Genomic DNA, 14,689 nt, shown 5'->3' on the forward strand with positions numbered 1-14,689 from the left:
AAAGGGCGCGCCATGCGTGCCCTTGTTCATGTGGTCATTCTCTCATAGGGCTGTGTGGGTGTCTGTTATTGTGTATGTGTGCTTGCTTCGATTTGTATCATGGATAAAAGGAAAGGGTTTGATGGAAATCAGGATTGAAAAGAAGATTGAGATATAATTATTGGACCTAGCTGTCAGACCCATGAAACGCACTTCGTCCCGTTAACCCATAAGACATGAGGGGAAGGTCTGACTGCACGAAGACTAGCAAAATATCTGCCTGGAGATCACTGTATGTTGGATGCCATTGCCTTCGAGCCATGCGGTTTTGCAGAACCGCAACAACATATGTGTATGTGTATATGTATGTATATATATATATATATATATATATATATATATATATATATATATATATATATATATATATATATATATATATATATATGTATATGTATAAACAATTGAGCCTGGTGTTGGCGCAGTGGTTAGGGCAGCGGCTTGGGATCCAAAAGGTCCTGAGTTCAAGCCCCGTTGGGCCACTGAATTAATACACCAGGGGGTTGACTCAGCCTGTCATCCTTCTGAGGTCGGCGAAATGAGTACCAGTGTACTGGGCCGGTGTATACCCTGGTTAAAATAGGTGTACCATATCCCTGCGTTGTAAGAGGCGACCAGGGTTGCGTCAGGAAGGGCATCCGGCGTAAAACATGTGCCAAATCACTATGCGGATCATAAGGATGATCCGCTGTGGCGACCCCAAACGGGAGCAGCCGAAAGAAGAAGAAGAAGAAGATATATAAACAATTGACCCCTCACCACTCTTCTGGCCGAAGAAGCTGCATAAAGAAACACAAGGTAAATACTGGAGGAGTGTGGGAGGAGTCAATTATTTATATAATCCTCGCCACCTGGGTTTAGTCGATAAGGTGAGAGCTGATTGGCTATTCCCTCCATTCACAGGTGAGATGTGGGTGGGTCTTTCTTCATTTATATATTGACTGTTTGCATGTTGTGCATGCTTGGGAGCCTCATTGGTATGTATTGCTGTCTGCGCTATCACTGATTGTATTTATTCGCCAATAAGCGATGAAACCGGTCCGGTATCTGAGGGGGTGTGTAGCATTGGGATCTCGTATGTACTTTGTGAACGTCTTTATAGTTGTTGAGGAACTCTGGGAAGGGTTTGAAACAGCATAGTGCTCACCTTGTGTAGGTTTTCTTGGGTTGCTTTATGCATCCTCTTCGGCTGGGAGTGTGGGAGGGGTCAATTGTTTGTTTACATTTACATATTTGTGTGTGTGTGTGTATATATATATATTATATATATATATATATATATATATATATATATATATATATATATATATATATATATATATATATATATATATATATATATATGTATGTGTGTGTATGTACATCTAAATTTAATCTGTGAATGTTGAGAAAATACATGTTAAACACAGCATTTCAGCATCAACTGTTTGAACTTTGCATAATTTATAACTCTAACCTACAAGCACAAAGAAGGATGTGGGGATGGTTTCACATGATAATCTCCTGTGACCATTCCTACCTTGTTTACATTCTTTTTGGCATATCATCGCTCCATCCTTTTACTTTTTGAAAAATTATTTATTTAATTTATTACATGTTAATATTGGACTGGCAAGATAGTTTCAGGCTATGCACACTCGTCTCGCAGCTGTCTCGCCTTGGTTTGAATCTCGTCCCAGCTATAAACTATCATCCTGGTGTTTCACAGGCAGGGTGATTCATCAATGGGTGTACCATCTCTCGGAGAGACATTAAATTGGGTGTCCCATCTGCCAGCATTCGTTGGTGGACGTTAATGATCTTGTGGTGTCCTTTGTGAAGAGTGGGCAAGCTATCGCCGGCACCATGAACAAATTACAAATTCCTTCACGAACCTCACGTTCCACCTGTCCAAAGGGAACGAAATACATAATTGTGAACCTCCTCCTCCCCGACCTCCAGCCCCAATGGGGTCGCTGTTGTGGGTTAGTTGTAGTAGTGGTGCATTAATACCCAGTATGATAAGACAACATTTGCCTTAAGTGTTTGACTTTGATTTTGTTGCATGGCATTTGATTGCACTCACTTAAACGTCACTAATTTGTAACCCACAAAGTATTTGGCTCTTGTTTTCTCATGTTGGACTTGTATTTAAGCCAAGATTGATCACGTCTCCATTTTGTATAGCAATCACTCGCCTGTCTCAACATAGGTCATGCATGGTTGGTCACTAGCTTTTAATCCATGTAGGTTGTAGAGAGGGCGGAGCAGAGCAAGCTATGTTTGGCCCTCTTTTGGTGCATAATGATCACTTGCTTGTCTCTACAATTATAGTCTTTTGTGAATAACCACTTTTAGCCAAAATCCTTGTTTTTATCGCTTGTTTCTGTGTTTCGAACGTGCTGTTAATGCAGAAATGTGTTCAAGACTAAATTATTAAGATTCTGGCTTTACCACAGCCCTCTTGGGATAGTTCATTTTTTTGGAGGTCCTTCTCTCGTCTCTGCAATCCCTCCCTCCTTCCCCCCAGCTGTGTATAATGTATCTTTTCTGTTAAACAGTAGTTATCACAAGTCTTTCCACTCAGGTTGAGAGTGATGGATGATGACTTCATGGATGTATATGTATAGCACTTCTCTCCTCTACTGGATTTCCCCACTGCCAAGCGACCTTCGTTCCACATCTGGCCCACTGTTTGTTCACGCGTCAGGAAGTGACCACTATATTCGTTATTGGTGTGTGTCTGTCTGTCTGTCTGTCTGTCTGTCTGTCTGTCCCGAGCATAGCTCTGTGGGTTTTGATCCGATCCTGATAAAATTTTGGTGGGAGGTTTATATCATGATCGAGTTGTGTTTTCCTAATAATGGGCGTGGTGCGCCCATTATTGGCGGAGCGACACCCAAAAAACGTGTTTTTAGGGGGTAGCCCATTTCAATTTACATCTTCTCTGAGGGGGTTTGTCGAATCTGACAGCGGTTTCGGTATTTCGTTAGCCCAATGGCACCTGCATAACCCCACGGAGCTCGATTTTTCATTTTCGTCCCAAGGTCAAGGCCACAAGGTCACGAACTTAGAAAATTGCGAATTTTGACATAAAAATCATACGACCGCCAAAACTTTGAGAGCGAGGATGACAATATTTTTTATGCATAATCTTGAGGTCATTCCCCACCTAAAGTCTTGAAACCATTTTGCTCTATCTCAAACACCTTGCCCGTGGCGCCCCCTTCAAATTTGTTTTTACGCTGATTTCATCAAAATATGGATAATCCGAGGAGTGCGAAATGCCATATAGCCGATATGATGTTGTATTGTTCCTGGAATGTTACAGAGGAAGTTTTGCACCAAACGTCATAATCCTTGACCTTTGACCTTTAAAGTTCACAAAGGTCAAATTTTCAAAGTTGTGGGAATCGAACCTGGTTTTCGACCTTCTTCGACGAACTTACTCCAAGAAGCTATAGCACGTATCCTGTTTCCTTATTTTAATGTCCACAACATTGTTTTGTGACTTTTAAAGGTTATGTAAAGGTCAAATTTTGAAAGTTGTTGAACGAAACCGGGTTTTCGACATTTTGCAGCTAATAACCCGTCACCCATACCACATCATGTTGATCATTTTTATAACTTGGTCAAAAATTATCACATTGTCTCATCCTTGACTTCTGAAACAATCTACATCGTCAAATACTGCTCGTGAACCATTGCTGTCTCCAGACTTGTCAGTTTGTATTTCTTCCTCTGTCATCTCCCCTTTCCATGAGCTTTGATCTTGTTTGCAAAAAAAACCCCCAAAAAACTTGCTTTGCTCCCCTCATTATATTTGCTAGCATCGTACCAAGTTCGGTGGCAATTTCGTGGTACTACTGGGACACAAATTTTAGCACACCCACCACAAGAGGGGGCTGTCCAATTTTAGGTGCGCATACCACCAGAGGGTGTTGTGTCCAATTCTGGGTGCACCAAAGCCGATGCAACCACTGGGTCAACGAGGCGGTCACCGAGAGTGGCAAAATTTTGGGACGGCAAGAAATTAAAACTATTCATGAGATTGTACAAGTAAACAAGCAGACTGTTTGTGTTTTTTTTTTCTTTTCTTTCTTCCTTTAACATGAACTGTTATTGTTAATTGCCAGCTCTGGATGCCAGGTGAATTGCTTCCCTCCTTCCGGAGATGCCAGAAGTACGTCCCTTGATCACACATTAAAGTAAGAACCACAAACGCCACCTGAAAACTACTGGTAGTGATGGGGTGTTGTGGGCTCCAGCAGCCTGGGGGACAACCAATGGCACATGGTCGCAAGTTGGTAAAAATACGAATGGTCGGAGTAACCTGGCAGAGAGAGCTCGGCAGTCGGCACGTTCGGTGTAAGAGTTTGTTGAGAACTGCGAGTGAATTGCCAGCCATCGCAAAACGAGTTCCAAAGTTGGCACGTAAAAATAACCTCACAGATAATGTCCCAACATATTTATTACTCTCCACCCTCTTTACCCTCCCAGTTTCTGTGGCCAATGGTGAGCAAAGTTTTTCCAAGCTAAAGTTGATCAAGACATACATCCATTCCTTAATGATGCAACAAACACTTGTTGGGCTATCCACCTTGTCAATAGAACATGAAATTTTACAAACCATTCACCTGAAGGAACTTATTTCTACATTTGGAAAACTGAAAGCACGGAAAGTGAAATTCTGAATCGTAATGATCAACTTTGTTGCAGGAACACAATGTATGACATCGCGTGATCCCTATTACACTTAATAATGTGAATTTTTTTTTGGAGTACCTATCCTGTGAAAAGTGGAGAACAATGAGAATATATAATCATTACCAGATTCACCTTTTTCATGTAAAAATAAACCTAATTATATATGCACAAGATGCATTTTCAAAAGGTAAAATTGTGTGTGGGAGGGGGTGAGGGGGAGGACGGGCCCAAAGCTGAAGGTTCACTTGTGACACTAATACCTTTGCACCTGCCCTGGGGTGCACACGCCACAAATTTTTTCACGTTCACCACGAGAGGGAGCTGTCCAATTCTGGGTGCATACACGCAACCCATCCATTCATTCCATTGGGAGCACACTCTGTGCAGAGTGTTGGTGCTGCTTCAGCAGTCTCCTTGGCTATTGGGTGCAATCCTGGATGGGTCGCCACTCTGACACAGGATACCAGCAAGCTGGCACTCATTTTGCCGACCTCGGAAGGATGACAGGCAGTCAACCCTATCTGGTCTTAATTCAATAGCCGAGGGGGATTTGAACTCAGGATCCTGGGATCCCAAACCCACCATCCTAACCATTAAGCCAACACCAGGCATACACACACACAACCATTGGGTGCTATTTATGTCATACATATTGTTGTGGGCCGGGGTTCGGTGGCGATGAACGACCACGAGGTGGAGCAGTGGAGTCCTCTCCCACCGAACACCCGGAATATAGGTCGTGACTCTCAGACAACTCCGAAAGGTCACGGGTCACTTAGAGGACCGTGGTCGCCAATATTTTGACGGCGTGAGGCAGGGTCCACTTGTCTAATTACAATTTACCTAAGTACTCACGCCGTCCAACTACCAGGGAAACCACACCCTCGGCCGACTTTGTCCGAATCGAGTCGCTATCACCGACTCGGATCCGGCGTAACCGAGCGGAAGTTACCAAAGCCGTGCTGGACCAAATGAACAATTTACGGCACGAACGGCTTTCCTATTTCTCAATACGCACCTTGCTCGGCTAATGAGAGAAAGCACAGAAAACGAGCTGCTACATTTAACGGGGGTTTATTTATAACAATAATCGGGGAGGGAGACACAGAGCAGAGTTATCATGAATAACGAAATGTAATGTACAATGAACAAGGCACTTAACGATTCTACTTACACAGACTGGCGCCCCCCACACACACACACACACACGCGCGCACACGCACACGCATACACATACACACACACACACGCGCGCACACGCACACGCATACACATACACACACACACGAAACTGGACCCCGTTGGTCTTTATTCGGTGAAGCCGGGCCGGGGTACCTTCCCGCCTCGTGCGGTCACACCGACTCCGAACCACCATGGTGGGACTCGAACCCATGACCCGAAGTCCACGGCCCATGTCCCCGGCCGCCATCACCACGAGAATCCACCGCAAAGGGCCACAGACGACGACCGAGACCAAGTCACCACGACCGCAGACGCTCAGCAGTCGCCACTATCACTGCTCTTTGGTCACCACCACCACGATGAGCCACCGCAAAGGACCGCAGACCGCTTGAACCACAACCGCAGATGCTCAGCAGTCACCACGATCGCTGCTCTTCAGTCACCACCACCACGGTGAGCCACCGCAAAGGACCGCAGACCGCTCAAACCATGACCGCAGACCAAGCCAATCGCCACAATCACTCCTCTACTCTCTTGAGGAGGGAGCAGTTTCTTTCCTCGCCACTCGCCTTCCGATTGGACAGTCCCATCGTGTGATCCGCTGGCCGTCCCTCATTGGACAGACCCACGGTAGGCGGGGCAACTCACCTTTCTGGGGCGGAGTCGGATCTGAGGTGATGGAGGCTCCGCCCACGTCTTCAGCCAAAAACACGTGGGGAATGGCGACCGGGTTGAGTGAGGGTGGTGTCATTGTTGTTGTATAAAAACCTAACTAAAAAAATAACTCGTAGCGCACACACGAAATTCCCATTAGACAGAAGGAGGCATTCTAACTATAAACACACACTTATCGAAACAACTAAGCTTCGTGTACTGCTGTCTGTTTGTGTGCAAAGGCTTCCAGATTCGTAACAATATATCGATGCATAGATGGATACACACACGCACACCATAGCTCCATTAGATGGGTGTTCTGATGATAGGTGGCATCTTCTCAAATTTTTCAACTTCAGCAAGTTAATTACCACCATTGCATCCTAAAGGTGCCCTTGAACGCTCATACAGGACACACTTTGATTTCATAATATTGTTTGCACTTCTTGTGCATTCAGCAATAGTCTAGAATGAGACGTGACGAACCTTAGCCATTTGAAAGAAAACGTTTCAATCCAAAGAACATTTATAAGGCAGAGAAGGAATGGAATAACATCTTGTGATTTATTTCCTCATGATGATACTTTTAAACATGATACTTTGTGTGTTTATATTTTTCAGTCGGTGCCAGCAATGACTGCCTGTCTTTCATGACCAGCAATGGGTCATGGTATGACAAAATTGACTGTCGTCTGGGATTCTGCTGCGGAGACTGCCACCGCCGTTACTGCTGCTTCTCCCTTAGCCAGCGTATCTCAGAAAATACGCAAAGACGTTGCAACATGTACACTAGGTTAGTCCTGCTTGCTTACCTTCGATGTTTTCAATTTTCATTGATCATTGTCGTCAGTGATCTTCTGTCGCTGGATTTTTCAAGTAGCTGTGTTGCTGCGTCACATGATAATTTTATTAGCTAGTAATGGCTGTCCACAACCATCTTGACCATGTTGTGGAATGTCGGCTGAGGCCCTCACTTTTTCACCCTTATTCATTTTTTCCGCAACCGCTTGAGTGATTGACACACCTTTAAACATGGGAGTGCCTCCCCATGGAGAATTATTTTTTAAGCTGTGGAGCTGCTTAAATATTTAGTGATGTCCTTCCTCCATCTTTCCATCCATCCATTTGTCTGTCAATAATGAGGAAGAAGAACATGTCAAATAGGTTTTTTTGTGTACCTTGTCGAGGCTTGTATGGGCCAACACACAGCAAGGGGGGCATGAGACAAGAGAGGGCAGGAGTGGGAAGGACAAAACAGTGGGGAACAGAGACATTAGGAGATCTGTGGAAGGGATGGGGGTGGGGAACATGCGGTATACAAGATGCACGTTACAGGGACTGTCAGGAAGAAAAGCAGGGAATTTGAAGGAGGTGGGTTTGGGGTGGATTAACGGGGGTAGAAAAGATCGAGGAATTGGATGGGGGACGATAAGAGGTGGTGGTAAAAAGCTGTTTTGAAGGCCTGGAGGGAAGAATGGGATTGAACAGAGTGAAGGAGTTTTTTTCCAAAGGTGGGGAATAAAGAGGAATGAAAGAGTGAAGGTGAGCAGTGATTCATGATTTTGCTAGTTTTACTAGAAGGGGGTTGTTGTTGGACCTTGAGCGCCCTGCGGAAATATGGTGCGGGTTCTGGAGAATAGTCCTTCAAATGGGTTTCGTTCATTTCTCAGCTTTGCCTATTTCATATTAAAAATGCCAAACTGAAACACTTCGTTAAAAAAAAAAATTTAAATCCAAAAATCGCACCCGTGTTCAAACAATGTTACATGATAATTTGATGTAAAATGCTGCCGGCATTCCAAAGTCTATTTTCTGTTGGCATGGGTTGCAGGGTGTTTCAGTATCAGGAATATTTGGTCTCTGGCCTCGTTTCATTCTGCCTGGAATAACGAGATTGCTAAGTCTCTGTTCCTTTTTCTTTCAACAAATATGGGTCGGTGATTAACCCTTCAACGACAAAGGGACACACACGTCCCTAAACTGTGGTGTATCGCCGATTATTCTCCCTGCAAATTTTACATTACTTTGTTCATGGCAAGCATTGTAGCTAATACTGCGTAAGAGATTTTTGTCGTTTCCAATTTTTTTTTTGCTTGATGAGATAAACTTGTATTTTACATCATGCATATGCTTTAATTTCAATTAAAAAAACAAATAAATGAAAAGTTAGGTGTGTGTGTGTGTGTGGTGTGTGTGTGTGTGTGTGTGTGTGTCAGTGTGTCCTCCATAACTCCAAAACCACAAACCAAGCAGCCTGAAACTTTGCATGCATACAATGAAAACTCCAAGGAAGTGCAAGAGTGAAAATTGGGTGTTTTAGTTAAACACCCCTTATTAAGATAATGAACAGCCTCATTTAATTATATACTTCATAAGGTGATCCTCGGCCACCTCACCTCTCTGGGGTCTGAATCCACCATTGTTTTTGGCCTGCTCACCCCTCTCTTGACTTGTAACAGGCCGCAATGATTTCTTAGTGCTTTCCTCACTCGTATTATCGAATGCCTGTTCATAAGCTACAAATATCTGGGTTCATTGCAATGCTTATGAACTCCCGGAGACATCAGCGCTCGTGGCTTTATTTCATTTCCACACATGCCATCACCTCGAGAATCTCTTAAACTAGGAAGACATAAAATTTAAGCTCCAGATTTGAACCCAGCAGTAGTTCCGATGCTTAAAAATAAATGAATAAAGTGTTCATTTGTCCAATTCAGACGTGGTTTGGGTGTGTCTGGGTGCATGGTTTTATTGACGGCAATTTGTAATCGCTTGTCAAACCAGATGTTGCATTGGGGTGCTTGCTTTTGAGTGCTTAAGCCACTTACCGAGTGCCACAGAGTCGATAGCGGTACAGTTCGTGTACTAATCAGGATATACAGTCAACAGTTACTACAACTTGGAGGTACATGACTTACAAAAGTTATATGGTTTCTCTTTGTGAGTTTAAAAGCAAAATATATTTGATAACGCCCGATTTCCGAGCCGTTTTTCGTATTAACGTGTTTTCTAAATTACCGAACCAATTTTTTCTACCTGTCACACAACTGTTTATGAAGATTAATATTTGTACGCATGTCCTTAGAACGTCTATATAAATGTAACGTCGTTTTTTGATGAAAGCTTCTTAAGGTTTTTGGGTTGTACACGGTACGTACTGACTCCAATCTGCGATTCCCGTGTGTGTGTGTGTGTGTGTGTGTGTGTGTGTGTGTGTGTGTGTGTGTGTGTGTGTGTGTGTGTGTGTGTGTGTGTGTGTTTTCATGAAGCATAACATATTCTCACCCCCCCCCCCTTCTCCCTGTCTCATCCTTGCTCTACCTCCTCCCACACCTCTCTCCCCCTCTCTCCCTCTCCTCTCCGGACATGTCCGGGCGGGAGTTTGGCTCCGGATGTGTCCAGGTGATGTTTATGTCCCTGCCTGTGGATCCAACTTCCACATTCTCTTAAATCTCATTCCTCCATCCACGTCTTAAAGACAGCTGGTTACCACCATCTGAGATCATCCCCATCCAAAACTATGATCTTCTCTACCTCTTTTAGCCCCCGCCACCCCCAAGCCCACCTGATTCCAAATTTCCATGATCCGTTATCTTCTCAAGTGTTTTTGCTCTTCCACAAGTCTTGATTTTGTACGAAACAAAGGAGGAAAATAAATAAATAAGGGATATTGAAGGAAGGTTTAATGACGGTGTCAGATTATAGCATGAGACGATGGTTGTCATACACGTTGTAGTAAAATATCGGCAAAGTTTACTCGAACATTTGCAAAATAGGTGCAGGTTATTGGGTCATCAAATGAAAGTAAAGGGTTCAGTTGAGGTCATGTTTTCTGGTATTTTTCCAAGTACAGGAAAAAATATAATTTGAGCAGAGTGATGGATATGAAAATCTGGTTGGAGGAATGTTATGCAGCAAGGTTTTGCATTTTGGATCTATTTTTGGTGGCATAATGGTTAGTGTCCGTTCTGAGTTTGGGAGGTAGTGGGATCTATGCCCCCCCCCCCACCCCTCGACCAGGCGTTGGCAACCTTTTTAGAAGTGGCGTGTCAAGCGTTAACTTGTTGAATCTTAACGGATATGCATGCCATCGATGCATTTTTAACATCAACAATAATAGTCCTACTTACATTTTAACAGCTTCATTAATAAATAAATTAAAAGGCAGATCTTACCGTTTAGTGTGATGCCTTCCCTTGCCGAGTTCTCCAATCTCAGGCTTGTAGTTTGTCACTTTAAGCAGCACACTAGCCACTGAGTGATCAATTGTTAACCGCCTCCGGGAGGAACAGAACTGACTTCATACATGAAAATATCTGTTCACAGACGTATGTCGATCCAAATGTTGAGAGCAGTGAAAATGCCACTTTCTTCAGTCACAGGCAGGGTCTTCGAACAGCTCAGGATAGAGACCGCATGATCTCTCTTGGTAGCCTCAAGTGTGCACCGCAGATCCTTACAATGTCAGACTTATGGGCCTCAACGTTTAATTCAATGAGCTGCATTTCAAAATCCTCAACACCCATCCACTGAAACGCTGTCAAATCCATGTTGCTGGTATCAATGTTCTGGTTTAATTAGAAAGGAAAACAACAGGCCAAAACGTTGGAAATCTTGAAATCATACAGAAAATTCTGATGCGAGTTCTTACATGTACATTATAATCTCAGCAACACTGATGGTGCGATGTGTCGATAGTTCTTTGAGATGTTGGAAATAGTAGAAAGTCGCTATGTCAATGTCATGAGAAAGAAAAAATGGACTGCCTGTCATGAAGCTCACCTGGATCAGGAGCAACAGTCACACAGACCCCGTTGGACCCTGAATTTTTTTTTTTTAAATGCCATGAACAAACTTTGGTACATCATGGGTGATTAAGGTTGTGGTCAATTCCTATTTTTGTGGTTCTTTCATTGAAATTGTGTGTAGTTTTGGAGAAAAGAGCAAATATGTATTGGGGGGGGGGGGTTAAACCCCGCTGCCCCCCGTCCACCCCCTTAATGAGCATAGAATTTGATGCATTAGGCATCAGATATGAAGCTTATAGCCAAGTTTCATCAAAATTGTGTATTTGGTTCAAGTGATAATGACTGAAGTGTTGACTTGACTGACTGACTCATTCACTCACCTGTGGACACTGCTCGATCGCATAAGCTCACCTGACTAAAGTCCAGGTGAGCTAAAAATGGCAACATTCGCAAGAAATGCCTTCCATGTTTCAAAGACCCAAACAGTTTAGTCTGCACCCTGCAGACAGAGGTTGATTGAGTTGAGATGCGTGGTGTCAGTTAGAAACATCAGTTGCATGACCCGTTTGCCAGGAGCTTGTTTGTGGTAGTTTTCACCTTTTTCTGACAAAAAGATCTTCATTGCCTCAAGACGGTCCACAAAGCAAGCCAAAACCTTCCCACGGCTGAGTCAATGAACATTGCTGTGAAGCGGAATGTCCGTGTACAAGTCCTCAAGCAGAACTTAAAGCCGCCTGTGTGTCAAGGCAGATCGAGCCACAAGAAAATTCACCATCTTCACCACTGCAGTCATCACATTATTAAGCTCAGAATTAGAAATCTTCACACAATTATATTTTCTTGATGAATAATAGAATGCAATTAGATCCTCGATGATCTTCACAAACACCTTCTGTTTTCCGACCAGACCAGGGGCACCGTCTGTTGTCACAGAGAATGTTTTTGTGGTTTCAATTCCTCTTTTTCCGCAAAATGATTGACAAACGTCTTCACTATATCTTCCCTTGTTGTTGTGCCATGCATGTGGTTTTAGGCAGCATACCACTTCTCGAGCTTCGTCTGGGTCACAGTATCTCACAACAACTGCTAATCGTGGTACATCATTGATATCCAGACACTCATCAAGCGTGACACTAAATACCACTGCATCTTCTAATGCGACCATCTGTTTAACGTTTTGTGCCATTTTGCTTGCTCGTCTCTCCACTGATCTGGCAGCCACGTGTATTTATTCAATTCTGGGGATTATTGGGCAAACCATTGAACAAATCATCTGGAAAAACTGAGAAAAGCCTCTTTTATATAATCCCCATCTGTAAATGGCTTTCCATGTTTTGCAACACATTGTGCCATTTTGGAACTTCCCTCTGCGTCTTGATTTTTATTGACATGGACGTTAGTAAGGACACTGCTTTGCTTTCCGTGCCTCGCTATAGCCCATTTTACTCGGCCTTGTCCGCCTCATCCTTGAAGTGTTTCTCGTGCTTTGAAAACGTCGGGTACTTGATGTGCGGCAAACCGCTCTCACAACATAGAGTACATACAGCACGGTCTTAATGTTGAACAAATCCTTATTCGTCTCTCCCAGAAGGCTGAAATGAGCAAACATCGAATTTGGCTTTCTTCGGAAATGCCAATTTGTCCAAAAAACTGATCAGTGGGACTTGTCGTGAGATTTCTTGTGAATTAAGATGGGTTTGGCCCCATGAAACATAGTGTAGTAAATAAACAAACTGAACCATTCTTCTTTTTTCGGAGTTTTCATTGCAAAGCATAATTTAGACTCTTCGTATTGCTACCCAATGAAAGCTCTTGTATTGTTGTTTTTATTTTTATTTTTATTTTAGAGCTCGACAGAGCAGTCAAGCAGAGTTTTAAATCAGGTTTTTAATTTTTATTTTTTTATTTTTTCCAACTTGGTTTATTTGCCGTTAATTCGACTTTTATTGTTCGTGCCACTCATGGCGCACCTGCCGTACGTTGCCAACCCTTGGTTGAGAGTGTCTGGGACCCTAAGATCTTGAACAAGTCACCTTAAAAAAATGTTTTAATCCTCTGACTAACCCTCCAGCTTGTATTCATGCGTGTGCGATTCCATTTTTATTTTATCCAGGGAGGCTCCTCTGAACCTTGGACCTTGTAGGAAAAACAAACAAACAAACAAACAAGGGATGGTTTCCATAATGATGGCCAGAGGTTTAAATTACTAAATCCATGTCTTTTGAGGCATTACGGAATTCAGCGATATTGAGATTGAGATATTTGTTACCCCAATTAAAGCCTGGTGTTGGCGTAGTGGTTAGGGTAGCGGCATGGGATCCAAAAGGTCCTGAGTTCAAGCCCCGTTGGGCCACTGAATTAATGCACCAGGGGGTTGACTCAGCCTGTCATCCTTCCGAGGTCGGCGAAGTGAGTACCAATGTACTGGGCCGGTGTATACCCCGGTTAAAATAGGTGTACCATATCCCTGTGTCGTAAGAGGTGACCAGGGTTGCGTCAGGGAGGGCATCCGGCGTAAAACATGTGCCAAATCACTATGCGGATCATATGGATGATCCGCTGTGGCGGACGGGAGCGATGGGAGCGACCATCCTAACGGGAGCAGCCGAAAGAAGAAGAAGAAGATATATCTATATATGTGTGTATATATATATATATATATATATATATATATATATATATATATATATATATATATATATATATATATATATATATATATATATATATATACACACACACACACACATCTGTGGAAAAAAATTGAGACCACTGCAAAATGATCAGTTTTTCTGGTTTTACTATTTATAGGTACTAGTACGTGCATGTACGTGCGTGCCCGTATGTGTGTGGCCGTACATGCAAAAAAAAAAAAAGAACTTTCAAACCTCGTGCCAGAAACAGCCACACAGGCTGTTCCTTCGCTCTCGTAAACGACGACTGGATTGGGGCATTGTGTTTATCTGTAAATGCGCATAAGAAATCGAGAGATTATTAGAATACAGTAAGTCATCACTATCCAGAAGTAGTGCGTGCCCGTAGGAATGTTCACATGCATTCCACGAATTATCGCTTGTATTGAAGTAACAACTGCTGTGATACAGTCACAGAGTTAACTAAAATCCAAATTAAAATTAAGTTTACCTCCCTGTCGTTGCTTGCCATGACATTCGCTGCCATTGGCCATTGCCACTCCTACGCCCTGATAACTAAATGGCGCCCTTTCCCCATTGGCCTCGCCTACGCAGCAACGTGTCTTGTCATTGGTTTGGTAAATAAATGGCCATAACTTGGGAACCACTTGTCCAATTAATATCAAACCTTGAAAAGGCACATACTCAGGTCCCCAGCAATATACCTGGCAAGTTTCAATTAGATCG

General features: G+C 43.2%; 1 protein-coding gene across 3 annotated transcripts in view; it reads left to right on the forward strand.

The window, feature by feature from the left end:
- Positions 1-14,689, forward strand: part of LOC147019293 (protein shisa-4-like) — a 64,218-nt gene that overhangs the window by 20,303 nt on the left and 29,226 nt on the right. For all 3 annotated transcript variants that reach the window (XM_085899670.1, XM_085899669.1, XM_085899671.1), the window contains exon 2: positions 7,183-7,354. In XM_085899670.1, the coding sequence (XP_085755796.1) occupies positions 7,183-7,354 (172 nt within the window). The remainder of the gene's footprint in view (positions 1-7,182; positions 7,355-14,689) is intronic.

Source organism: Eptatretus burgeri, chromosome 10 (genome assembly GCF_056783735.1).
Source record: "Eptatretus burgeri isolate ZD-2024b chromosome 10, Ebu_testis_v1, whole genome shotgun sequence".
In the NCBI taxonomy this organism is placed as follows: Eukaryota; Metazoa; Chordata; class Myxini; order Myxiniformes; family Myxinidae; genus Eptatretus; species Eptatretus burgeri.